A 26,727-nucleotide genomic window follows, 5' to 3' on the forward strand; every position below is an offset into this window, starting at 1 on the left:
AGATGCACGCAGACCTGAACTCCATCGCAGTAGCCATGGATGAGTCGCTGCAATGGCAACATGAGAGGGAAACGGGGCACCTCGATGTTCTTCAAGGTGCTCCCTCCCTTCCAGGAGTCAGGCTGGGGCCCTCAAGCATCCAAAGGGAGGAGGAATGGCAGCTGGACACTCCAAGGTCATCCACTCAGGAATCTCAGAGGATGTCCTCTCCCTCCAAGTCTCCTTTGCCTGTCACTGTGGAGGGAGCAGCTGGCCTGCAGGAGGACAGCCAAAGCAAACCAGGGCCCTCAAGGCCTCTGCTCTCGAGAGGACCTACACTGAAGTCATCAGAGGCAACAGAGCCAACCATTGCACAGGCTGTGTCCACTCCTCCTGCGAATGACAGGGCAGCACCTGGAAGAAGTGGTAGAAGTTCAGAATTTCTGATCACAAGTGAGTGCATGGATGAACACATTGGGCAGAATTTTGCTGTTGGTGAGCAGGGGACGGGGCCCACTCGCCGACTCGTAAAATGTGGGATGGTGTTGGGCGGAACCCCCGACGCCACCCCATCCCATTTACATTTTCAGGAAGGCGGGGGCACAGCAAAATCAGCCACGGGCCCGCCGACCTGCCAATGGCCAATTGAGGCTATTGACAGGATCATTTAAACAATTAAAGGACCTGCCCGTCCAACCTTAAGGTTGGCGGGCAGGCCAGGAGCCCCGGCGGGCAATAGAAAAAACATGAAACCTCATCCACCGGCGGAATGAGGTTTCATGCTGCAGGGTTTTTTAAAATTTTAATAAAGTTATTCTGTAAATTATGAACATGTCCCATCTCATGTGACATTGTCACATGAGGGGGGCATGTTAGGGAATTTTTTTTTCCTATTTTTAATATTTTTCAAAGTGGAAGCGCTCTCCCTGAGCCTGCACTTAGCCGCAGGGAGATGTATGCCCTTTCGTGCGCATGCGCGAACGAGCACACTCTCGCTTTTAGGGAATCCCCCCCCCGCCCGCACAGGGAGTGCATAGCGCTTCCCGCCGGACGGCACGCTAGGCGGGCCTTAATTGGCCCACCCACGTAAAATGGCGGCACGGCCTACTTCGCTGGCGGGGATCGGCTCCCCGCCCGACGGAGATTGGGTTGGGCCAATCCAACAGGCAGAAAATTCTGCCCATTGTGTCATTTTATAATCTGAAAATATATTCACTTTCACTGAGTAATGTGAAATGGTGTCTTTCAGCTTCATTTACAGGCTTCGTGAGTCCTCCCCCTGCATTCCCCCACCCCCACTAGCAGTTCAACTGCACGCAGCCAGACCATGAGTGATTCTGGAGTGAGGAGTGTGTGTGGGGCACGGACCCTTGTGCAAGCAGTCCCCCACGCACACGGAGCCCTCTTTCATCTCAATGTCCCAAATATTTTCAATGCTGCCTGTTGGGGTTCTCTTTCAGTTGTTCACCTGAGCTGACCTGCATCTCCGCCCACCCACTGAACACACTCCCATACAGCACCTGTGCCCGCCTAACACGAGGCTCTGCTCACTTTTGATTTCAAAAACATGATCGTAGTAAAATTTCTTCTCAGCTCCCCCCTGTCCTTTTCCCGCAGGTTATACTGGAATTGTATAAAACACTGGTTAGGCCACAGCTAGAGAATTGCATGCAGTTCTGGAATCCGCACCATAGGAAGGATGTGATTGCACTAGAGAGAGTGCAGAGGAGATTTGCCAGGATGTTGCCTCGGCTGGACAGTTTTAGTTATGAGGAGAGATTGGATAGACTGGGGTTATTTTCCCTGGAGCAGAGGAGATTGAAGGGGGGGCATGATTGAGGCATATAAAATTATGAGGGGCATAGATAGGGTAGACAGGAAGGAACTTTTCCCCTTGGTGGAGGGATCAGTAACCAGGGGGCATAGATTTAAGTTAAGGGGCAAGAGGTTTAGAGGGGATGTGAGGAAGAATTTTTTCACCCAGAGGGTGGTGGGAACCTGGAACTCACTGCCTGAAAGGGTAGTAGAGGCAGAAACTCTCATAACATTTCAGAAGTAGTTGGATGTGCACTTGCGATGCATTGGCATACAAGGCTATGGGCCTAGTGCTGGAAAATGGGACTAGAATAGTTAGGTACTTGTTTGACCAGCGCAGACTCGATGGGCCGAAGGGCTTTTTCTGTACTGTAGACCTCTATGACTCTATGACTCATCCATGTCCTTTCCCCCATCACTGTTGACCCCCAGGCATCATGTTCCACCTCCCCACTGTCAACTACCAACCAGAACTCTTTTCTTTCCAGGATGTCCAGTGAACATGCAGGTTCCCTACCTTCCTAAGAATCCCAACCCCATCGACATTGACCTCCCCGACCCCCTCCTTCCCACCCCCCAGGGTCTGTTTTTGCCTCCAAGTCCACACCAACCGCTCCCGCTATCCCTTTTACTGCTACCGATCCATAAGACCATAAGACATAGGAGCAGAAATTAGGCCATTCGGCCCATCGAATCTGCTCCGCCATTCAGTCATGGCTGATAAGTTTCTCAACCCCATCCTCCCGCCTTCTCCCCGTAACCTTTGATCCCCTTACCAATCAAGAACCTATCTATCTCGGTCTTAAATACACTCAATGACCTGGCCTCCACAGCCTTCTGTGGCAATGAATTCCATAGATTCACCACTCTCTGGCTAAAGAAGTTTCTCCTCATCTCAGTTCTAAAAGGTCTTCCCTTTACTCTGAGGCTGTGCCCTCGGGTCCTAGTCTCTCCTACTAATGGAAACATCTTCCCCACGTCCACTCTATCCAAGCCTTTCAGTATTCTATAAGTTTCAATCAGATCCCCCCTCATCCTTCTAAACTCCATCGAGTATAGACCCAGAGTCCTCAAACATTCCTCATATGTTAAGCCTTTCATTCCTGGGATCATTCTCGTGAACCTCCTCTGGACCCTCTCCAGGGCCAGAACATCCTTCCTGAGATACGGGGCCCAAAATTGCTCACAATATTCTAAATGTGGTCTGACCAGAGCCTTATAAAGCCTCAGTAGCACATTCCCGCTTTTATATTCCAGTCCTCTTGAAATAAATGCCAACATTGCATTTGCCTTCCTAACTACCGACTCAACCTGCAAGTTAACCTTAAGAGAATCCTGGACTAGGACTCCCAAGTCCCTTTGCACTCCAGATTTCTGAATTCTCTCCCCATTTAGAAAATAGTCTATGCCTCTATTCTTCCTACCAAAGTGCATGACCTCACTCTTCCCCACGTTGTATTCCATCTGCCACTACTTTGCCCATTCTCCTAACCTGTCCAAATCCTTCTGCAGCCTCCTCGCCTCCTCAATACCACCTGTCCCTCCACCTATCTTTGTATCATCTGCAAACTTAGCCAGGATGCCCTCAGTTCCTTCATCTAGATCATTAATGTATAAAGTGAAAAGTTGTGGTCCCAACACTGACCCCTGCGGAACTCCACTAGTCACCGGCCGCCATACTGAGAAGGACCCCCTTATCCCCACTCTCTGCCTCCTGCCAGAGAGCCAATCTTCTATCCATGCTAGTACCTTGCCTCTAACACCATGGGCTCTTATCTTACTGAGCAGACTCCCGTGAGGCACCTTGTCAAAGGCCTTCTAGAAGTCCAAGTAGATAACATCCATTGGTTCTCCTTTGCCTAACCTACTCGTTACCTCCTCAAAGAATTCTAACAGATTTGTCAGGTGTGACCTCCCCTTGATGAAACCATGCTGTCTTTGCCCGATTTTACCATGCACTTCCAAGTATTCTGAAATCTCATCCTTAATAATGGGCTCTAAAATCTTACCAACGACCGAGGTCAGGCTAATCGGCCTGTAATTTCCCGTCTTTTTCCTCACTCCCTTCTTAAACAGAGGGGTTACATTAGCGATTTTCCAGTCGTCTGGGACCCTCCCTGACTCCAGTGATTCCTGAAAGATCACCACTAATGCCTCCACTATCTCTTCAGCTATCTCCTTCAGAACTCTGGGGTGTAATCCATCTGGTCCAAGTGATTTATCCACCTTCAGACCTTTCAGTTTTCCTAGCACCTTCTCCTTGGTAATGAGGATCCACCCTCACCCTCTCACCCTTTCAGCTCATTCTGCCCCCTCTGATACTCCTCATTCCCTCCTACCATGCCCCCCCACAGTTCACTCCCCAGGAGGCAGTCATTGAGTTCACAGACCCATCCTTTGCATATTCACCTGGACATCCCCCCTCCCCACTTACTCCTTCCTCCATCCTTACTCCTTCCTCCATCCTTACTCCTTCCTCCACCCTTACTCCTTCCTCCACCCTTCCGAACTCCTTCCTCCCTCGGACTCCATCCCCCCTCCAAACTACTTCCTCCCCCTGAACTCCTGTCCCCCTCTGAACTCCTTCCTCCCCCCAAAGTCCTTACCTTACGCCTTTCTCTCCCCATGCACCTACCTCCCCAGTTGCTGCATTCTTCCCCACTACATCCTCCTCCTCTGTACTCCCTCCCCTGCACAGCCTTGCCCCCCCCAACACCTTCATTCCCACCTCTCAAACTCACCCCTCCCCACCGCCACCCCCACGCCCCCCCATAAACATTCCTCTCCCAGTCAAACTTAGACGTTCCTCTCCAACCTCCCCCGGTACACCTTCCTCTCCCACTCACAGCTGGACCTTCTTCTTCCCCTCACGTGACAATCATCCATTGCAGCCCATGGCCAAGACTGTGATGTCCTGAAGTAGACCGCAGACATCAATGGAGACCTCCCATCTTCGAAAGTGAGCTGCTTTGCAGCAAAGCCATGTCCATGAGAATGCACCCAACATGTGATGCACGTGTTCCTCCAGGGTCCAGTAGCTGTAGGGCTTCAGCATCTTCTGCTTTTCGGATGTCCACAATGTGAGCAGTTAGTCCTGAATTCTGTATGTCACACTTGTCAAGATGTGTACTGGGCTGGCATGTTTTCCCGGTGATGTGAACAGTAAATTTGACCTGGGGGGAATGACTCCGGTGAGCAGGCAAGATGATGACATGCAAATGCAATGAATTAGTTTCCCAATGTGCAGCCTGCCATTGATGGGTGAAGTGGATGAAAGCAAACTGGTTTCATGACGGTGTGAAACTGATTTTTGGCCTTCTCGCCATGTTGCCTGCTCACGCCTGCCACGATGCCTGACGCTAAAGTGGCTGGAAAATTCTGGCCTAAATAAAAATTGAGTAAACATTCTCCTTGGGCATGTGCTCATTCAGATGGAGCATGCATGGGAACTTTAGACTTTTTTGCATTTGTTAGTAAGATTGTTGTGGCAGGCTGATGATAAATGCCAAGCTGCCCAAATCCCAGAGGGAAACTTGAAGCAGCTGCCACAACTGTTTACAATTTGTACTTATTTCAAGATGTTTGCTTTGAATTCAGTAAAAGGCCACCAAGTTTTATAGGTTTCTTACAAAACTAAATTAAACCTTTATTAATAGAAGAAATGATTTTAAGCACATACATAGATCTACAAATTGCTACAAAGATAACTTCTAAATCCCCTAATTAATCTAAACCCCAGTAACACCTCCGTTAAGGCAGCAGTGAGACACATAGATTTTAAAAGACCCAGGCAAAGTAACACACAATACCCTGGACAGTCAAATTCAAAGTGAGTTTTTCTCAGCTTCAGTTCCTTGTTGACAGCAGCTTGAGGCTGAGATGCTGGAGGCTTTTCACACTTGTGTTAGATCTTAGAATTCCTGCCCTTACACACAGCCTTCTCTCCTTTATACATATTTTCCCCTTTGAATGCAAATTCCCATTATTTCACTATGTCTTTGGACTTTTACCTCCCTAATAATAAAATCTATCATCGTACCAATTTTACCAGTAATCTTTGGGAAAAAATAAAAACACTGTTTCTTAACTTCTCCTGGCTAGGTGTAACATTTCACTCCCTCTTTTAAATTCAAGCTAGTCTGGTTTATTTAAAAATGCATACGTTCCATTTACACCTTACATTCTAAAACTACCCCTATGTTTACCTACTTAACGAGCTGCAACATCCGGTTGGTGAGTGGGGGGGCGGGGTTCACTTGCCGACATGTAAAATGATGCGGGATGATGTTGGGCATGCGTCCCGACGTCACCCCGCGTCATTTAGATTTTCAGTTCGACTGCGCGCCTGCCGAACTGTCAACGGTCACTTAAGGCCTTTGAAAATTTAATTAAGTCAATTAATGGACCTGCCCGTCCAACCTTAAGATTGGCGGGCAGGCCGGGAGCCCAGGTGGGCTTCTGAAAAAACCTGAAACCTCATCCACGGGCGGGATGAGGTTTCATGAGGGATTTAAAAATTTAAGAATATTTTATAGTAAAAGTTATGGACCTGTCCCAACTCATGTGACAGTGTCAAATGAGGGGACATGTCAGTAAAATTATTTCTATTCTTCAAACTGCTTTTCACATTTGAGCCGATCTCCCTGAGGCAGCACTTTGCATGCACGAAAGAGCACACTCCCAGCTCAAGGAATCCCCCCCACCCGCACAGGGAGCGCACAGCGCTTCTGACCAGACATCACGCTGGGCAGGCTTCAATTGGCCCGCCCACGTAAAATGGCGGCGCGCCCCCAAATGGCGACGCCGATCGGGGTCCCGTCCTCCCGTGCCCGATGCCGCACATGCACCCAGACGGGGGAAAACATTGCCCAACATTTCAAACCTAGCTTATCTTCTGATATATCAAAGCCTTTAGACCAGCTGCCTTTAATTCAATTAAGTCCCACACACACACATATAGACACAGACCCCATTATTACCCTACTTTACAGTAAGTTCCAATAACATTATGAAAATGATTTTATCTTCCTGACAAAGATTGTAAGTCAAAAAGGTAGTGTGTGCAACAAAAACAAAAATAGCTGGAAAAACTCACCAGGTCTGACAGCATCTGCGGAGAGAAACACAGTTAACGTTTCGAGTCCGTATGATTCTTCATCAGGACTAAAGAAAAATAGAAAAGAGGTGAAATATAAGCTGTTTGAGGGGGTGGGAAAGATAGAGCTGGTTAGAGGGCCAGTGATAGGTGGAGGCAAAGAAGAGATTGCCAAAGATGTCATAGACAAAAGGATGTTGACGGTGGTGATATTAGCTAAGGAATGTGCTAATGGCAACATTAAGGGTAGAAAGCAGGATGAGCAAGTGACAGATAGCCCTAGTGGGGGTGGGGTAGGGGGAAGGGGTCGAAATGGGCTGAAAGGTGGAGATAAAACAATGTATGGAAATAAATTAAAAAATAATAGAAATAGGTGGAAAAAGAAAAATATATAAAAAATGTATATTTTTTAAAAATTATAAATTATTAGAAAAAGGGGGATCAGAAAGGGGGTGGGGATGGAGGAGAGAGTTCATGATCTGAAGTTGTTGAACTCAGTTAAGTCTGGAAGGATGTAAAGTGCCTAATCGGAAGATAAGATGTTGTTCCTCCAGTTTGCGTTGAGCTTCACTGGAACATTGCAGCAGGCCAGGGACGGACATGTGGGCATGAGAGCAGGGTGGTGTGTTGAAATAGCAAGCGACAGGGAGGTCTGGGTCATGCCTGCGGACAGACTGAAGGTGTTCCGCAAAGCAGTCACCCAGTCTGCGTTTGGTCTCTCCAATGTAGAGGAGACCACATTGGGAGTAGCGAAAGCAGTAGACTAAATTGAGTGCAAGTAAAGTGCTGCTCCACTTGAAAGGAGTGTTTGGGCCCTTGGACGGTAAGGAGGGGGGAAGTAAAAGGGCAGGTGTTGCACCTTCTGCGGTTGCACGGGAAGGTGCCATGGGAGGGGGTTGAGGTGTAGGGGGTGATGGAGGAGTGGACCAGGGTGTCCCGGAGGGAATGGTCCCTATGGAATGCTGATGGGGTGGGGTTGAAGGAAAGATGTGTTTGGTGGTGGCATCATGCCGGAGTTGGTGGAAATGGCAGAGGTTTATGTAAGGTTACCTTCTCTGAAAAGCTGAAAAATCTTTCAAAATTTCAATGGCTGAGGCAATTTTTCTCACCCTGAGGGACAAAAATGGGAATTTTGAGCATCCCTTATTAGCTAGTACAAGAGAAGTATTGGAAAGGTAGGAAATACCTTATCTTAACATGCTTGTTCAATTACAATTAACTTCATGCATTTTTAATAGTATACAATATATTATGAGCACATTTGGTCTGCTTACATGTGCCTGCACATGGTTTACTACACATGCTCTAAATTCCATTGTTTGGCCTGCCATTAGTGTTTAGTGTCAGTCAGTTTGGTATTTCTTTCTTTATTCTTTCACGAGATATTGACATCACTGGCAAGATCAGCATTCGTTGCCCATCCCTAATTGCCCTTGAACTGAGTGACTTGCTAGGCCATTTCAGAGGGCAGTTAACCACATTGCTGTGAGCCTGGTGTTACATATAGGCCAGACCAAGTAGGATGACAGATTTCCTTCTCTGAAGGGACATTAGTGAATTGAATGGGTTTTTAACAACAATTGATGATAGCCGTCATGATCACCATTACTAAGACTAGCTTTATATTCCGTTTATAAAAATTAATTGAATTTTAATTCCACCAGCTGCCATGGTGGGATTTGAACCCATGCCCCCAGAGCATTCACTTGGGCTGCTAAATTACTAGCCCAGTGACATTACCATTATGCCACCATCTCCCTATGAAGTTGATGTCCCTATGTTATGTGAGGCCAGTGGATCTCAGCTGAATATGATTGTGCCTTGGCAGGGGAGCTACGTTTGAGGGGTGGGATGAGTGGGGGGGTGCGTTCGCAGGTGAGGGGCTTGTTTGGAGTCTGTAGCTTACAGGAATTATGATGATGAGGCCAGAGGAAGAATACGGCTTGGTTCATGAGCCTCTGACACTACATCCTCTGGTCCTGGCTCCAGCTGTTTTTTTCAGGAAGGATGCAATGAAAGATTTAGGCCTCGTTTATAAATTAAATATATTTTAAATACGCGTCTCTGTCACAGCCCGCCCCCAGTGCCTTATTGGGAATGGGAAAAATCAACAATGTTCATTCAGGCTGCCCTGAGCCAACAGTACCTGCAGCATAAACACAGCTTTAGCAATTCGCATGCCACCTACCTCCACCACTTTCTACCAGGAAAACTGAGAAAATTTCAGGGCCAATAAAGATCAGGACAATGATTTTCCCTCTCGGAGTGTTGCAGGGTTCCAGAGGCCCAACACAATTTCCCAGTCTGGCCTTCACACCATCTCAGCACTGGCACACCCCTGGCAGGGGCTTGCACTGTGACCGGGGCGCAGAGTCAAGAGACCTGTGTTCCTCAACAGCAGATTGGAAGACTTAGTCCCATAAGCCTTACTAGGAAAGAGTAATTTTCAGCCATGATATTTGGGCTGGTCCCGGGACTCCAGCCAACCCTCTGATCCTGGTACCAGCTTTTTTTTTGGAATGGGGGTGATGGTGCAGGCGTGCCTCGGAGAAAGTCTGAGGAATCTGAGGCAGGATATCTGGGAACAGCTGCCTCCTGCTTGATCTGCAGTATTACAGTTACCAGTGCTGACCCTATAAGCTTAACCTCTGCCCATCTGCTCCACTTTAGAATCCACTGAAAATAGCAGGGCATCATCGGGATGCAGAAGTCACAGCAACCAGTTGGGAGAAATCCTGAAAAAATTCCTGAAGTGTGGGAATGTGTGCTGTGCTTCCACCACCCAGTAGGGGGAACCACACTTAACTGCAGCAGCAAAGACATCATGAATAACTAAAGCAGCCAAGTTTCACAATTATGGTGCTAGAAACACAGTACAGGATCAGCTGCGTCTATAAAGTAAAAAGAGAGGGTGACATTCACGTGTAGATTCTTCATCAGAACTTGAAGATAAGCTTATACTCTTTAACAGAATAGAACAAAGTGGAAGGGCAGTGGTTCAAGAAACAACAGGAGAAAATCATAGAGACAGGAGTAAAAGGATCAAACTAAGATTGTCTCAGTGAGGAATGGACAGACATTAAAGGAACTAATTTTGGATCAAACTTTGATAGGTAAAATAGTAAATGAGCAATGGCAGGCCTTGTGAATTTCTTCACTCAGAGGGTGGTGAATCTTTGGAATTCTCTACCCCAGAGGCCTATGGAAGCTTAGTCACTGAGCATGTTTAAGACAGATTTCTGGATACGAATGACGTCAAGGGATATGGGGATAGTCGGGAAAATGACATAAGAGGTAGATGATCTATTTGAATAGCGGAGCAGGTTCAATGGCTGAATGGCCTACTTCTGCTCCTATTTCCTATGTTCCTATCTTTCAATTTGATAAGCTCACAACAGAAAGAGGCTTGCCTTTTGAATTGATAGAAAATGTGGAAAAGGCAACTTATTGAGTGGCTTCTTTACTTAAAACTGCTATGAATAGTGAGGAAAATAGGTCAATAATTTCTTCACACCAACAAACATAATCAGGCAGAGGTAAAATGTCTCTCTGAATTTGGAAAGAGGTTGGATCTTGTGAACTGGAGGGTGAAGGTCAGAGAGCCACAGTGTCCCTGTAAATTAAGTGAATATTGAAGGGGGAAACTACATCTGGGAACTGGGTAAGAGAGAGTTGTGGGGAAGAGAGAATGGAATCCCAGGAGGGAGAATGACTGTTGAGGTAGTTTTTGGGGAAGTTACAGTATTTATTCCACCTAAGTTGTTTTAAATTAAAAATTTATGAATTGTGAAGTTTTAAAAAATTCATTCACGGGATGTGGGCTTCGCTGGCTAGGCCAGCATTTATTGCCCATCCCTAGTTGCCCTTGAGAAGGTGGTGGTGAGCTGCCTTCTTCCCACAATGCTATTAGGGAGGGAGTTCCAGGATTTTGACCCAGCGACAATGAAGGAACAGCGATATATTTCCAAGTCAGGATGGTGAGTGACTTGGAGGGGAATCACCTGGTGGTGGTGTTCCAATCTATCTGCGGCCCTTGTCCTTCTAGGTAGTAGTGGTCGTGGATATGGAAGGTGCTGTCTAAGGAATGTTGGTGAATTCCTGCTGTACATCTCATAGGTGGTACACACTGCTGCTACTGTGCGTCAGTGGTGGAGGGAGTGAATGTTTGTGGATGTGGTGCCAATCAAGCAGGCTGCTTTGTCCTGGGCAGTGTCCAGCTTCTTGAGTGTTGTTGGAGCTGCACTCATCCAGGCAAATGAGGAGTATTCCATCACACTCCTGACTTGTGCCTTGTAGATGGGGACAGGCTCTGGGGAGTCAGGAGGTGAGTTACTCGTTGCAGGGCTCCTAACCTCTGACCTTCTGAAGTAATAAACTGATTCGCCATTTTTAAAGTAAACTGTATCTCAAAATGAATACAAAAATGAATTGGGAGAGGTAGCATTTGGTAGTATGCAAGATTTAAAAGATCCTATGAGATAACCTCACAAGAATATTTGCATTATTATTTGGAAACCTGGGCCAGGAGTCCAAAATTTTTCACAAACTCTCTAGAAATTCCCTTGTATTTTTAATGTGTCAAATGTCTTTGGGATCAATCTTTCTTTAATAATCTACAAAACCAACTGCAGCAGAATAACTAGATCAGTAGTATTAACTGGTCCAAAAATCTTCTTAATAGCTCTTAATAAATTAACAACTTTATGAACTCTTAACTTTCTAACTCTTCATAACATACTAACTCTTTCAACTCACCTCTTGCTCGCTGCTTCCAGCCTCCAACTCACCACCTCTCTTGACTTGCCGCTTTGCTCCCCAACCATCCCGCTCGCCACCTCTCTCCTGCTCTCAACCTTCCTCTTGTTCGCCAATTCCCTCTCCTGAATCCTTGGTGTGAGCGAGGACTCGAGAAAGGGTGACGAGGGGGAGGGTGGGAGTGAGAGGGGCTGTGAGTGGGAGGGTGAGGGAGGGAAGCAGCAAGTGGAAGGATTAGGGAGGGAAGCGGCAAGCAGAAGAGTTGGCGAGCGGGGCACAGGAAAGACAATTGCTGACATCGCTTCAGGCTTCAGGAACTGACACGAGTGAATTTCAGCTGTTAATTCCACCTGTTTAATTATGTCAGGCTTGGCTCCGGGTCATTAATCTCCTGTCATGCGGGAGTCAACCAGTTCTCATGGGCTAGAGTGGTAGTAAACCTCAATTAACCATCAGGATGTGCACAGCTGTAATAATTAAGTGCACGGCACTTGATGGGTTATTCCACAGCTGCAAAGGCATGCAGCTTAGAGGAAACACAGGAAGGGAGTATACTATGGTGTTCTCCGGGGTCGATATTAGGATCGCTGCTCTTTTCGATATATATTAATGACCTGGGCATGGGTATACAGGGCATCATTTCAAGGTTTACAAATGATACGAAACTCAGAAAAGTAGTAAGCAGTAAAGAGGACAGGAACAGATTTCACGAGGGTCTTGACAGATTTATTAGATGGGCAGACACGTGGCAACTGAAATTTAACACCGAGAAGTGTGAAACAACGGGGTATTTTTGTAAGAACTCACTGCCTGCCTGAAAAAGGTGTTGGAAGCAGATTCAATAATAACTGTCAAAAGGGAATTTGAAGGGGAAAGGGGAAAGGGCAGGGCAGTGGAATTAATTAGATAGCTCTTTCAAAGAGCCAACACAGGCGTAATGGGCTGAATAGGCTCCTTTGATGCTGAATCATTCTATGATTCTATGAAAAGGGTGTGAAACCAGCTATAAAGAGGACAGTGAAAAATGCAGGAGGCAGGGCATGCACGCAGTAATAAAGGAGTAAGAGAAATAAACAAGTGGAAAATTGCAAGTGCAATAAATCTGAAATAATAACTGGAAATGCTGCAAACTCATTGCATTTTTGTCAACACATGTCAGGCACAATCCTTAGGCACTCACCCTTCTCGAGCCATCCTCCAGTAGGGATTACTGGGCCATTAGGCCCAGAATTTTGCTCCCGGGTCGGCGCACAGAGATGGGAGAATTCCCAACCTTTAAAAATGGCCGCCCACAGTTGGGACTTTCGTTCCAAGGGGGCAGGCTGGATTGGAGGTCGGGCCTGCCATCCCTGGAACAGGTGCGGAGGCTGCTGCATGTGGAGTTGGGTTGGGTGGAAGGCCTGCCTCTTAAACAGTATAATATCCATCACATTTTTAATTCTGTTTAACTCCAAAGAAGAGTCATACAGACTCGAAATGATAACTCTGTTTCTCTCTTCACAGATGCTGCCAGACATGCTGAGTTTTTCCAGCATTTTATGTTTTTATTAACACTGAGGAGAATTCGAATAGCACCATGGGACCTTTTAAATCCACCTGGGAGGGTAGACAGGGTCTTTATTTAGCATCTCATACAAAAGACAGCACCTCCATCAGTGCAGTACTCCGATTCAGTGCAGATTGTATACTTAAGACACTGGAGTGGAATTTGAGCCCACAACCCTCTGATTCAAAGGCATTATGCGACCACTGATCCACAGTTGACACCTAATAGGTTCATTTTGGTGTTTTTGTTTTGTTTCAGCTGTGATATAAAGCAATGGGATTCTGATGACCCTGTCCCTCGCACGGAGCTGTTGAAAAGAGTTGCTGGAGTAGATGGATTGTACTGTTTATTGACTGAGAAAATAGACAAGGAACTTTTAGATGCTGCAGGTAAAAATTATACAATCTCTGTAATGATATGCTTTGTGATTGTTAAATTTCAAAATCCGAATTTGTAATGATTTTATTTTCAGAAATCTCAGTGAATAATTTGTTTTGACCCCCGTAGACACCGATAACTTTTAAAAAGAAATTTGAACTTCCAATTAATAGCTGAAAGGATGGCACCACAAAATTTCATGTTTTAAGACTTTACTGTAATAAACAAACTCAAAGCAACATCGACTAAACACTATTTCAGTAGATGACATATACTTAAAACTATAGAACAGAACTTTCCCCTTTTACTTTTAATACAATCAAATATCCCATTTCATGGTTATACTTTACACTATCCCAATAAGTAGACATTGGGCCTTAACTTCCAACTCGCGTTGGAAAGTGCTGGCCTGCAGGAATTAGAAGAAATAAATGCACACTTACCTGGCCTTGCAAATTATGTTGACCCATCCATTCGCTGCAGCTGCTTGGGCCTGCATCGAAAGACACCTTACAGGCCCCAACGAAGTGCAGCACCAGTGGATTCAAGGAGGTCACGTCCCCTTTTTTATGACACTTGCTGCCATAAAACAGGTAAGTTTAAAGGACCAGGGAAATTGACAGGTCAGGGAGAAGGCAAGTGTCTAAGCCATGTTGATAGGATTTGGGAGGTCCGGAGGGTGGGGTTTGAAAAGGGGGTTTGGTCAGAGGTCCAGGGGGGATTCATTCAGTCGAAGGTTTGAGGGGGGAGGGTGCGGGGTGGAGTTCGTAAGTCTGTAGGGAGTGGGGGGAGTCCAATGTCCAGGGAGGTGTTGGAGGTCCAGTGGGGTGGGGGGGCGGGTGAGGCCAGTTGGAGGCCGAGGGGTGTGGGGGTTGGAAGTCCATGGGGAGGGGGGGGTCCGAGGTCCAGGAGGGGGAGTGGGGGGGAGCCAGAAGTCTGGGGCGGGTGGGGGGTCCAAGGTAGGGGTGGGGGAGGAGGTCGATTGGAGGTCCTGGGGAGTGGGGGTTGGGGGGTAGTTCGGAAGTCAGTGAGGAGTGGTGGGCAGTGTTTGAGGTCCTGGGATGTTTGAGGTCAGGGGGAATGGGAAGGCTGGGGTGTCGGAGGGCAGAGGATGGGGGTTTGGAGGTCAGGGGAGTGGGAGTGTCGGAGGTGAGGGGGCCTCCAAGGTCAGGGTGGAGGTGGGAGGGATGGGGAGTTGGGGGGTTTAGAGGTTGGGGGCTGGGGGGATCGGAGGTCGGGCGGATAGGAGTTCAGAGGTTGGCGGGATGGGGAGTTCAGAGGTTCGGGGGTGGAGGGTGACAGAGGTTAGGAGGGTGGGGGGATCAAAGGTCGGGGGTGGTGGTTGAGTGTTGTGCCGGTCAGGGAGGATGGGGAAAGTCTCATGGAGGGGGCGGGTGGTCAGGGTGTGAGGGGAGCCCCATGTGTGGGGGTGGGGGGGCCGGGGGTGAGTGGGGAGTCTCGTGGGGGTCTTTACAATATTTACCCAGAAGTTAGAAAAGGTTTTAACTCTTCTAACATTTTCTGAGTAACTATTGGTGTAACCCTGGCGGAACCATCTGAAGTTTGCAATTTAATCTACATTTTTGGGCAGTACCCAGCACAGGGCAATTGTCCAGAGGAAGTGTGCACCTTCTGGGCAATTGCCATGCAAACCCTTACCTGGGAACTTCCAAGAGGGATTCTCCAGGGCATCTTTGGGGTACCCCCAAATCTGACGCTGGGGAGCGCGTAGGTTACAGGCAATAAATTCTTGGTGAACCAGCCCCAAGTGACTCTTAGTTCCCAAAGGTTTACTTCCATTCTTTTCCTCTCCCAGCCTAGTAACTTATAACCCCCAGGACTGTCTTCCACAGTGAGGGTTTTCCTGAAGATCCTTTCTCTAGCTCAAGCTAGATGAATTTTCCAGCCTCATTTTAAATCCTCACAGATATGAGGAAGAATTTTCTCCCCGTCGGAGGTGGGGGGCTGGGGGGTGGGTGGGAGTGGGCGCGGGCGAGTGCGCAGCTGATTGCCGCCCGCGATTGGCGGGGCGCCACCATTTTGCATGGGTGGGCCAATTTTGCATGGGTGGGTGCCCAGCGTGACGCGCACCCGGAAGCCATGAGCACTCCCTGTGCGGTTGTGGGGAGGAGGGAGAGCCGGGGCTTGTGCTCTTCCACGCATGCGTGCGAAAGAGCGCAGAAATCTCCCTGAGGCATGAAGCTGCCTCAGGGAGATTAGTGTGATTTTTGAAAAAATTTACTAAAGAAAAAAATTTTTGAAACATGTCCCTCATGAGCAGGGACATGTCAATGAACTTCAATGAAAAAATTTATTTAATTTATAAACCCTTCATGAAACCTCATCCCGACCGTGGATGAGGTTTCATGATAAATGCGAAGGCCGCCTGGGCTCTTCACCTGCCCACCAACCTTAATTAGTTTTTAAATGGCCTTAATAGGCCTTTGACAGTTTGGCGGGCGTGCAGCTGACTCCGCTGCGCACCCGCCGAACTGAGGATCAGATGACATGCGGTGACATCGGGATGCGCTCCCGACGTTGCCGCACGTCATTTTATGCGTCGACGAGCAGAGCATGCCTTGACAATGTGAATCGCACAGATCTTGTATCCAGGTAGAAATGCTAATTAGCTATCCTTTAGTATCCTAACTCCATTCTATCTGTCGACAGGGGTCAGAATAGGTCACGTGACCCCAATTACTCCTCCATTTTATCCTAAATTAAAGGTACGATCCCAAAAAATAACAATTTTATAAACTTCGTATTTGTAACATCTTTCCTGCTAAGTGTCTTTATTTCTCAATAACGCATCAAGACATGAAGATTTATGGCGACAGAGTGGGTCACATTCAATTTTTATTTCATGTGATCCTGAGATTTTCTGCAGGATTTGGTATTCTGGGATTTTTCATTGTCACCATAAATGGTTTCATGATGCATCCTTTTGTAATTTTTAAAATTTGTTTGTGAAACATGGGCAACACCTCATTTTTTAAATTTTAAATTAGCTCTCAGAATGTGGGAATCACTGACAAGTGACTATTGTTTGCAATCTCTAGTTGCCTTGAGAAGGTGGTGTGGTTTGATACAGCTGAATGACCTTCTAGGGTTCATTAGAGGCTGGTTTCAGAGTCAACCATGTTGACGTGGGACTGGAGTTACATATAGGCCAGATCAGGTAAAGGATGGCAAGTTATATTCCCTGGAGCACATTAATGAATCAGTTTGATTTTGATATTCCCACAGCTTCATGGTTACATTTACTGGTACTAGATTTTTATTTCCAGTTTTTTTTTAAAAGCCTTGAGAATTTGATTCAGTTCTAAAGAAAGAGGAGAACGAATTGGATAACGCGTTCAAAGAGTTGACACAGAAATGATGGGCTGAATGGCCTCCATTTATGCTCCCGCAGCCAATTAAATTAAGTGGCTTAAGGTGGGCCTTCCGCCTCCAACTGGGGAGGAAGCCCCACTTCTGAGAGCTGCTGGCCAATCAAATGGTGAACCAGCTGCTTGGGCCCAACAGATCATCCCCACCCCCCCACACTCAGGTTCCCCTCTCCTTAGCCTTTTTTACCTGGTCCCCCACCTCCCCCTTGGCCCCTCAATGAGGCCTGCCAACTTGGTCCTGACGACGGGTGGAAGTCTCACATCAATTCAATTAATAGCCAACAGGCTGTTTAATTCCTGTGAAATAGCCATCGGACTCATGTGTGGGCACCCCCTGACTTTAGCCAAGGGGACGGGGACTACCGTGCCCTGTTAAATACAACCTTGGAACTCTCATCTCCAGAACTGTCTTGAATAGGTCTCAAATTCATAACCTCCCAGCCCTGAGGCAGAAATTCTGTGACTGAGCCAAGGCTCACCCTGTCCTTTAGTTAGAAGCTTAAAATGTAATAACAGTTCCCATTATTTGTAATAGAATTCTAGCTAGTAAAATATGAAAACTCTTTAATTCTCAGGCTAAGTTTAACATTATACAGAAATGCTAAGTTAACTTGGTTTCATTTTGAGATTTTTTTTCCTGATGTAGGGTCCAACTTGAAAGTTATCAGCACCATGTCTGTGGGGTTTGATCATCTCTCTCTAGAAGAAATTAAAAAAAGGTAAAATATTTGAAAATAAAATTTCAGTGTTAATTTTATACACTAAAAGACTCTTAAGTATAATGTTATACCCTCATTAACTTAACTATTTGTTGCAGAGTTTAGTATCTAACAAACTATACTGCAATGTGCTTTGCTTAATGTCTGAAGACAATTTTCCTTATTTGGAAGTATTGGTATCTGATATCTGCAGCCTTGAGAAATATAATTTTGAACTGAGTAACTTAGTGAACTAGACCCTAGCATTTCATCTCTGCGACTTGGGTTCAATTTCAGCCCAAACTGATGGGAAGAAAATCCTCCCCTCTCTGCTGGTTATAAGAGTTAAATGACTTGGGCCATCACATAGGAACAGGAATAGGCCATTCAATGAGACCATGGCTAATCTATGAGCTAACTCCATACACCCATCTTTGCCCCATATCCTTTCATACCTTTGCTTGCACTGACAAGCCCCAGTGAGTGGGTGTGCGAGGTACGTTGGACAGGGCAGGGTGGGAGGGTGGATATAGGAGGAAAACTATTGGGAGTATCCTCCAATTGGCAGAAGGGGCCGGGAAAAGGCACCCCCCTCTCACTGACTAGCAGCCCGCTGTGTTAAACCTGCTAAATAGGAGCAGCAGCTGGATGAGGCCCTTAACTGAGCATTAATTAAGAGCCTCAATTGGACCACAGACAGATGACCTATCCCACGCCTCCCCCAATGCCTGTAAAAAAAAATGGCAGGGCAGGGATAGGTGGACTGGCGGTGGGTGCACCACCGATGGCATTGTGCCCTAATTCACGGGTCCACCTATCTGTTTTCCTGCCCATGGGTTGATCATAAAATTCAGCCCTTAGTTTCACTCCTGAAAGGCCTGGCTCTAATTTTTAGACTATGCCCTCAGTGTTGTGCCCAGTCCTGGACTCCCCAGTCAACAAAAAATGGAAGATAGAGAAAACTATCCATTCCCTTTAATAGCTTATACTTGAATCAGGTTGTCCCTTAACCTTCTAAATTCCAGGGGATATGACCCTAGTTTGTGCACTCTCTCATCGCAATTTACCCTTGGAATCCATGTATCATTCTGGTAAACCTGTGCTGCACGTGTTAAAGTGCAACTGCCCAGTCAGATCTGACATTGGCTGGTGGTATGTCTAAACCACGACATGTGCATTTTAGACAAGGTAAGAGAAGGTCTAAAACTGTTAGAATTGTTTGCAGAGGTAGTGTACCCTTTTGGATGTGGTCCTGGGATGCCTTTGGAAGAGGTAAGGTGACCTTTGGGAGTAGTAAGGTGCCCTTTAGGAGGGGTAAGGTGCCTTTGATATTGTTAAAATTAGACCTGAATGTGCATATAAAGTGCATAAGTTCACTGGAACTGTCAAGCTCATTGGAACTGTCAAAAGAGCTGTCAAGATAACTGCCGAGCTGTCAAGGGATTTAAATCTCCTGTTCTTTAACTGTAAAAGCAGTCTGCAGGGTTAAAAAAAATCAGAGCTTGCTATTTCACTCTGTCTGTTGACATAAGTCTGAGGGTTATCATTACAGGTTTAGTGCTGTATGACTGATTTCAAAACCTGTGGGGTGCCCATCATTTCACAGTCTGATTGACAGCTCCAAGTTATTATAAACTATTTGTTTGTATACTATAAATATCAATGTGTATTTAAATAAGAGATTAAAGGAATTCAAATGTAGCGAATGAGTTTGTATCAATGAAGGTGTTTTTTTTTAAATAATGAATTCATCAATAGACACTTAAGAGCATGGGTCCTGAGGTCTGCCCATGGTGGATTCTGGGTCATTTGGCATGGTAGGTGTAAGGGCAAAGTGTGATGGGTGGGAGACATGTGTTGGCATGAGTGGGCAATAAGTTGGCATAGGGGTTATAAAGGGCAATGGGGCTGAATGGAGGTATAGGTTGGAATGGAGGTATAGGTTGGAATGGAGGGTATTAGGGGCCATGGAGGGGAGTGGATGGAGGGGCATAGGCTAGCATGGAGGGTATGAGGGGCTATGGAGGGAGTGGGTGGAGGGGAATAGGTCAGCATGGAGGGTATGAGGGGCTATGGAGGGGTGGGTGGAGGGGCATAGACCAGCATGGAGGTTATGAGGGCCCATGGGGGAGGATTAGGGAACATGAGGTAGCATGGGTTGGCATGGATAGAGCATGGAGAATATGTTGGGAGTTCAGGGGTTAGGTATGAAGGGCTGTTTTTTTTGTTGTTTTTATTGTTTATTTACATTGTTTCAACAAAGTTCTGATGCACTGAGGTCAGCCTTTTGTCTAGCCCTCCCTCTGCACTCTTTCTGGGGTCTGACCTTCAAGGCCACCTTTTCCTGGTTCGGGCAATTATGGATAGGTAACAAATGCTGGCCTTTCCAGTGATGTCTACATCCTATGAAAGAGTAAAGGAAAAAATTGCCTTGAAGAGGACTTTCCTCATCATGAGGCCATTTAAAAACTCAAGTATTGCAAAGTGAAAATCTGGAATTAAAAGTCTGATGATAACTATGAAACAATTGATTATTGTTGTAAAAAGCCATCTGGTTCATTAATGTCCTTTAGGGAAGGAAATCTGCCGTCCTCACCTGGCCCGGCCTACATGTGACTCCAGACCCAAAGCAATGTGGTTGACTCTTAAATGCCCTCTGAACAAGGACATTTGGGGATGGGCAATAAATGCTGGCCTAGCCAGCGACCCCCACATCCCATGAACAAATAAAAAAAAGTATTTGGGTTTCTTTTTCTTTTGCTCTCTCTCCTTTGCTTTTACCGAATGTAATTGCTTTGGTGAGGAGCTCAGTTCTGTGGGTTCTGGAGCTACAGAAACTGGCAGTGTATGGCCAAATTAGCATGAGTTGGAGTCGTCAAGCAAGAGGCTTGCAGTGAGATTTATCAAACAAGAGGCATTTAGTAATTTTCAGCAAACATGGTGGGGGCGATGAGGGGAACTAAATTGGATAGCCCCAAAAACGAGGGAGCAATAGCAGTATGTGATTAACCAGCGATGCTAATTGCAACTTACCAAACCACTCCCTGTAGACTTTTGAATGATTTCTGCTTCCAGCCAAAGTTAACTGCATTGTTCATTTATTCGATGCATCAACAGGAGGCCAATATCATGAATGGTCTAGCACTACTTAAAGCTAATCTGTACCCCTTCGAGGGGAGTGATTGGAACAGGGGCTGACAGTTGTTCGGGAAGAAAATTTAAGCTGGGAAACAGTGAGGAATGCACAGCAAGAAAGGTAGCAGGCTCTAAGGTTTTCAAACACCGCCATTGAGGCCTCGGTGCAGGAAGTGGAAAGTAGGAGAGACGACCCGTATCTGCAGGAGGCCCTCGATATATATACTCAAAAAGCAGTGGAAGCAGATCATTGTGGAGGTTAATGCCAAGAGTCAAACCCTGAGGACCTGGATGCAGTGCAGCAAGAAGTTTAATGACCTCACATGGGTGATCAAGGTCTGTAAATGCATCTTCTAATGCCACATCCTACCAACTGCACCACCAGCTTTACACACTGCATTATGTACCACACCCCCTCATTCAGCTAACAACATGCTCTATCAATCTGATATCTAACTTTCATATACTTTACCTCAACCTCACACTTAGCACGACTGCAAGCCTCACATCCACATCTCACAGTTTATACACACTGCCAACTATAACAGCCCATCACTCATATTGCACAACATTCACTGACACACTTGCCTCTCTTTTGCAGGAGAAAGAGGTGCACAACCGGAGGTGCAAGGGCAACCCATAAGTCAACAGATGTGCCTGCACATCCTAACCCCACATGGAGGAGACAATGCTGGCCATTATTGGAATATCCACTGCTGAGGCCATGGTCATCGGTGGGGCCGAAATCATCAAAGATGTTGGTATCCTCATACTTAATTCCCTTTCTTATATCCCACTTCCTCCCCATCCCACAATCTCCTTTGAATTACTGGCTGCAGATGGTGTAAGATGATGCACTTCTTGCTTTTCTCCCCTCCCTCCACCACAATCTTACCCTTGTACCTTTCTCTTTTCAGATATCCAAGAAGTGCAACCTGGACAGTCAGTGAAGGAACAGCAAGAATATAATGATGAAAACACACTCACTCAATATTACACTCACAGCCACTGCCCTTTCGTATCATAAGCCTGTTCCTCATTTATGACAGAATCTCTCCATCACGTCCCTCTTTTTCTCTCACTCAATCCAGCAGCCCTGCAACCACTCATGTTTATATATTCTTTTCCCTTTTCTCTTTGATTTATCCAGATGTCACCGTGAGTTCAACGAAAAACTGTGAATCTGCCTTTCAGTGTCTTACTTATTTATCTGTCTCTGGTAATGTTTGCTCAAAAACTTGGTACAGAAAAGTGTTCACAGCTCAGTATCAGGGTCTGCTTGATGTAATTAGAACGTCAAAGCAGCCTGAGGATAATGAAAAAAAGACGCATCCTGCAGGTCTCTGGTTTCCAGGTGTGAGATAAACCCTTCCTTTAGCTTTAAATTTATACAAAAAAATTCAAGACAAGTTTGAAATTAATACAGTGACATGACCACTGAGCCTATTGCAAAGTGGAATACTAATTTCCATATTTCCTGTATTTGAAGGGGAATTCGAGTGGGCTACACCCCAGATGTCCTGACCAATGCCACCGCTGAACTTACTGTGGCCTTGCTCTTGGCAACGGCTCGTCGACTGATGGAGGCAGTAGCTGAAGCCAAAAAGTAAGCTGACTTTTGTTTTATTGACTAAAATTTTCTGAAATTTATCGCTTAATATTTAAAGCAAAGGTGAATGGATTCAGTCGTGTGCAGTTACCATGTCAGTTGTATCTAAGATAGCATGTAGCCATTTCAGAATAGAGATTTACTTTGTCCTTCAGCGTATTATAGAGTTTAGAGAGAAAAGCACCTATTTATCTCCAGTATTTAATTTTTCTGTTTTTACAATGCATGCAGGTTCAAGTGTTACAAAATGCAGATATGCATTTATTTCAAAGTCTGGTTTGGTCTGAGTTTTTTCCTCTGAATAATGTGGCCATTTTTCAAGTCCTGTAAAAGCAAAATCTCATTTCAGTCTATGTTACTAAGCCTTCACTGTCACTGGTCCCAACCTAACTGTACTGTGGGCACAGCTTCACAACATGGATGGAGCAGTTTAAGAAGATCCATCATCACCTTTTATCATGACTTACTAGAGATAATGCACTGTAATATCAAGCCCCACTGTTCCCTGAGCCGTGACAAATGTGAAAAGTTTGACCAAACCACCAGATTGCCCCAATTCTACCTAACTGTTTAATTTATTTTAACAGAATACGAGCACCAGGTTTGTAAACTTAATAAGTAGATAACTGTTTATTCAAAAAATTGTCTTTAACTCATGGCAAAAGAAAACCCTTCTTAAATCCCTCTATATATATATATATATACACACACAGAGCATGGATTTTAAGGGTGAGATAAAAAAGTTCAATAGCATCAATCTGGAGTACAGGATTCAATAGGTTGATTTTGATCGATGTCTTCCAAATTCCTTTCAGTTCTTGTTGATGACACGAGGTGGTCTTCCAGCACTTTCAGTCTGTAGTTCACTGGTTGAGCACTTGCTTTTCAATATCTCTAACAGTGGTTTTCCCCTTTGCTGCTTGACAGAGGTTTTCAGAGAGAGAGCAGGTTATAGAGATATGAGGAGAAAAAAAAAGAGCTAGCTGTTATTGTGGAATTACTGGAATCTTCCACACACAGAGAAAGAGATTTTAAGTCTTGTTCCTTTCAGGCTAGGAGCTATTCTGCACACTGCTCTCATACAAAACCTTTGTCACTTGGTCAGGAGCCAACTAAAATGCTGTTGTCAGGCAGCTCCCTTGGTCCAGGACTCCTTTTCGGCACCATCCTGTCTTTCATGACACACTCTGTTCCAGGGCTACAACATTGTATAACCTCCCATCCTGTTCCAGTGGACATGTCTTTCAACTGCAGCCATTGTAATTTTACCACAGTCCAACAAAAAATAAAAAGCTATGTTCCTTACACCTTCCCAAGGTAATTAGGATTGGACAATAAAACCCTGTATTGGACAAAGTAGACAGGGGGAAACTGTTCCCATTGGCAGAAAGGTCGAGATATAAGGTGATTGGCAAAAACAACAGAGGTGAAATGAGGAAAAATATTTTTATATAGGAAGTGGTTAGAATCTGGAATGCGCTGCCTTAGAATGTGGTGGAGGAAGTCAATTGTGGTTTTCTTAAGGGAAATGGATAATCAACTGAAGAGAAAAAGATTGCAGGGCTACAGGGGAAAAGGCAGGATTAGCTAACTAGCTCTTACAGAGGGCCAGCACAGATACGACGGAGCCAAATGGCCTCCCTCTGTGCTGTAACTTATCCATCATTCTATCATTGCCAGCACTGTCCACAACCCCATGAATGAATATAAAATATATAATACATAGACCTGCCGTTATTCCTATTTCTCCGAATTAATTAAGTTGAAGTAGGATTATGATACCTCTTCTTGAATTACAAAGAAAGATTGAAGTATATATTCAGTTATTAGACCAACCCCTGTTCACGGTATATCCCTATTACGAGATGTTGTCTGAGTTTCTAGTCCAGAACAAAGCAGGCAGCCAGATAGTTTTCCTGGAACCCCTTTAAGGTCAATGCTTTCAGGGTTTGTTTAAAGATGTGCCTCGTTTAGTCTCTCCTCATTCTTCAGACTTCCCCTTCTACCTGTTCTACATATATTTTTTACTCCCTTCTGGTTCCTCCCATCTGGTGACCATTCTCCTAGAAGATAGGGGTCTGACCAAGGAGCAGCCAGATGATACAATTGTTTTTGGAACTGCATGATTCTTTGAGAGAATATTACACCTTATAACCTCAAGTGTCCAGGATAGTGTGGCTTGTCCCAGAACACTGAGGATTTCTGTGTGAACCCAGTTTGGGCCAATGACTTTAGGAAACCTGAAGTAATCAAACTTATTTGCAGCAAGCAAAACAGAATGACATTGGCAAAGAGGTACAGGAGCTACCCACTTTACAACTTAAGTCAGACTAAGTGTTCAGAAGGATGCTTTTTTACTTGTTTTTTACTTCATTATTCTGCAGTAATTATGTATGATACGTTAAAACATTCATGTTGGTATAAGAGGGAAATTGTGCAATATTAAAAATCTTCATAAATTGAATGGTGGCTTAAGATGTGTTATTAAAAATCAAGACTTGACAACTTGACAGCAGAAATACAGAAACAGGCTATTCAGCCTAATCAGTCCATGACAATGTTTATTCTCTCCATGAACAAATCATCTAACCACATTTACTCACCCAGTTCCCAATGATTGATCTGATAACCTGCTTCACTTCAGAAGACTCAGAGCTGTATTCAGTCTAGCAAATAGCTCAAATAAACAGAGTTCTTAATGCATCTGTGGAGAGAGAAACAGAGTTACCGTTTCAAGTCCAATATGACTCTACTTCTGAACTGCACAGATGCTGCCAGACCTGCTGAGTTTTTCCGGCTCTTTTTGTTTTTATTTTAGATTTCCAGTATCCGCAGCACTTTGCTTTAATTTTAAAGATTGTTTACCATTTTCTGCCTCTGCAAATCCATCTCTTCCCTCCATGTCACAGAAAGGCAGAACATCTCATGTCCTCTTTAACTCAGTGGAGCTGTTCTTATGAACATTGAGCAGTGAGCGAAACCCTAGAGTGGATTCCAACCCAGGCTTCCCTGTTTACTGCCCAAAAATGGTTTCCTCCCCTTGTACAACGGAGCTCTGACTGCTGCCATACTCAAAGAGACCTTTCACTAGCAAGCTAAAGCACCGCCGGTTTTAGGCAGTTGGCTCCTTTTTCATTTGTAAATCGAGATTGAAAGATGTACACAGGATCCCAGTTACCATTTTGTTGGGCAGCTGGGTGGTGCATGCAGTTTGAAGACCCTGCCTGTTTATCATGGTGGAACCACAGAAGAAGCTCCTAGAAAGTAAGTTTTAAAGTATTCCTGTGGAGTCAGGAGGAGCAGGATCTCCACAAAAGTAATGCGGGTCACTGCTGACCTGGGCCCACCATAGATCGTATCTACCCATCTTGCTGGCTGGGTCAGTCTCCAAATTGTGCCTGATACTATACCATCTCAGAGCCCTTGAGCTGTAACATGGTGCCCATTTGGTGTACACAGCTCACCAGAAGGTTGTTAATAAAGTCCTGCTCTTCAAAATGGTCCAGGCTTTCCACCAGCTGCATCGGGAGGCTGATGGTTAAAATTTAACTTCAAATCTCCTTTAGTTGCCAGAATGGTAATCCTCACTAATGGATGGTCCTCTGGCTTGAGATCTTCAGATCTGAATGAACCTATATATTGGAAACACATGCACTAAGCTGTATGCAAACATGGTTGGGTGGAAATTTGACCTCACTGTGCCTGTTTGAGTTTTGAAATGCAACATTACTATCTGACTTGCTGTAGTCATGTGACCTCTTCCTTGAGGGAATCTCTCTGTAAGCTGCCATTTTACATCAGTTCAATAAAGACCTCACACTGAGAAAGACACTAAGAAGCACTGCTGTCTTTGAACATGAAACATGTTCGGAACTGGAAATAAGATAGAGTTTTGAAAACCTGAAAATGCTGCAGAAAAGCTACTGCTCAGAAAGGCACAAAGAAATGTTCAAATATGCTAAAAGCTGCTGAAAAAGACAAGGGAAAGCAAACTCAGACTGAAGGCTGCAAGTAAAATACAGGGTCTGATAACATGGCTGTAAACTTCCTCCTCCCAGCTCCTGTCGAAAGGAAAGATGATATGTAGCAGAACTGGCAATTTTTCCACTTGCAATGGCAAAACTACAAGCTTGCAACAGATTTAATTAACAAGCCACAGCCGATAAGAATAGCCACACTTCTAACACTGCTGGGGAGGGACTGCTACAAATTGTATTCCACTCTAAATCTATCTGACAAACAAAGGAAACAGACGACAGAGATTTTGTAAGCCTTGAAAGCATATTTTGAACCCTGGGTGAACTCCTGAGTACTCATGAACGATATAT

The 26,727-nt window shown here is 45.3% G+C and overlaps 1 protein-coding gene across 1 annotated transcript in view; it reads left to right on the top strand.

Moving 5' to 3' along the window:
• The window catches only part of LOC144697976 (glyoxylate reductase/hydroxypyruvate reductase-like), a 69,037-nt gene that overhangs the window by 24,050 nt on the left and 18,260 nt on the right, over nt 1-26,727 (top strand). The window contains exons 2-4 of the mRNA XM_078569930.1: nt 13,449-13,579; nt 17,604-17,676; nt 22,280-22,396. Of these exons, the coding sequence (XP_078426056.1) occupies nt 13,449-13,579; nt 17,604-17,676; nt 22,280-22,396 (321 nt within the window). The remainder of the gene's footprint in view (nt 1-13,448; nt 13,580-17,603; nt 17,677-22,279; nt 22,397-26,727) is intronic.

Source organism: Cetorhinus maximus, chromosome 2 (genome assembly GCF_964194155.1).
Source record: "Cetorhinus maximus chromosome 2, sCetMax3.hap1.1, whole genome shotgun sequence".
In the NCBI taxonomy this organism is placed as follows: Eukaryota; Metazoa; Chordata; class Chondrichthyes; order Lamniformes; family Cetorhinidae; genus Cetorhinus; species Cetorhinus maximus.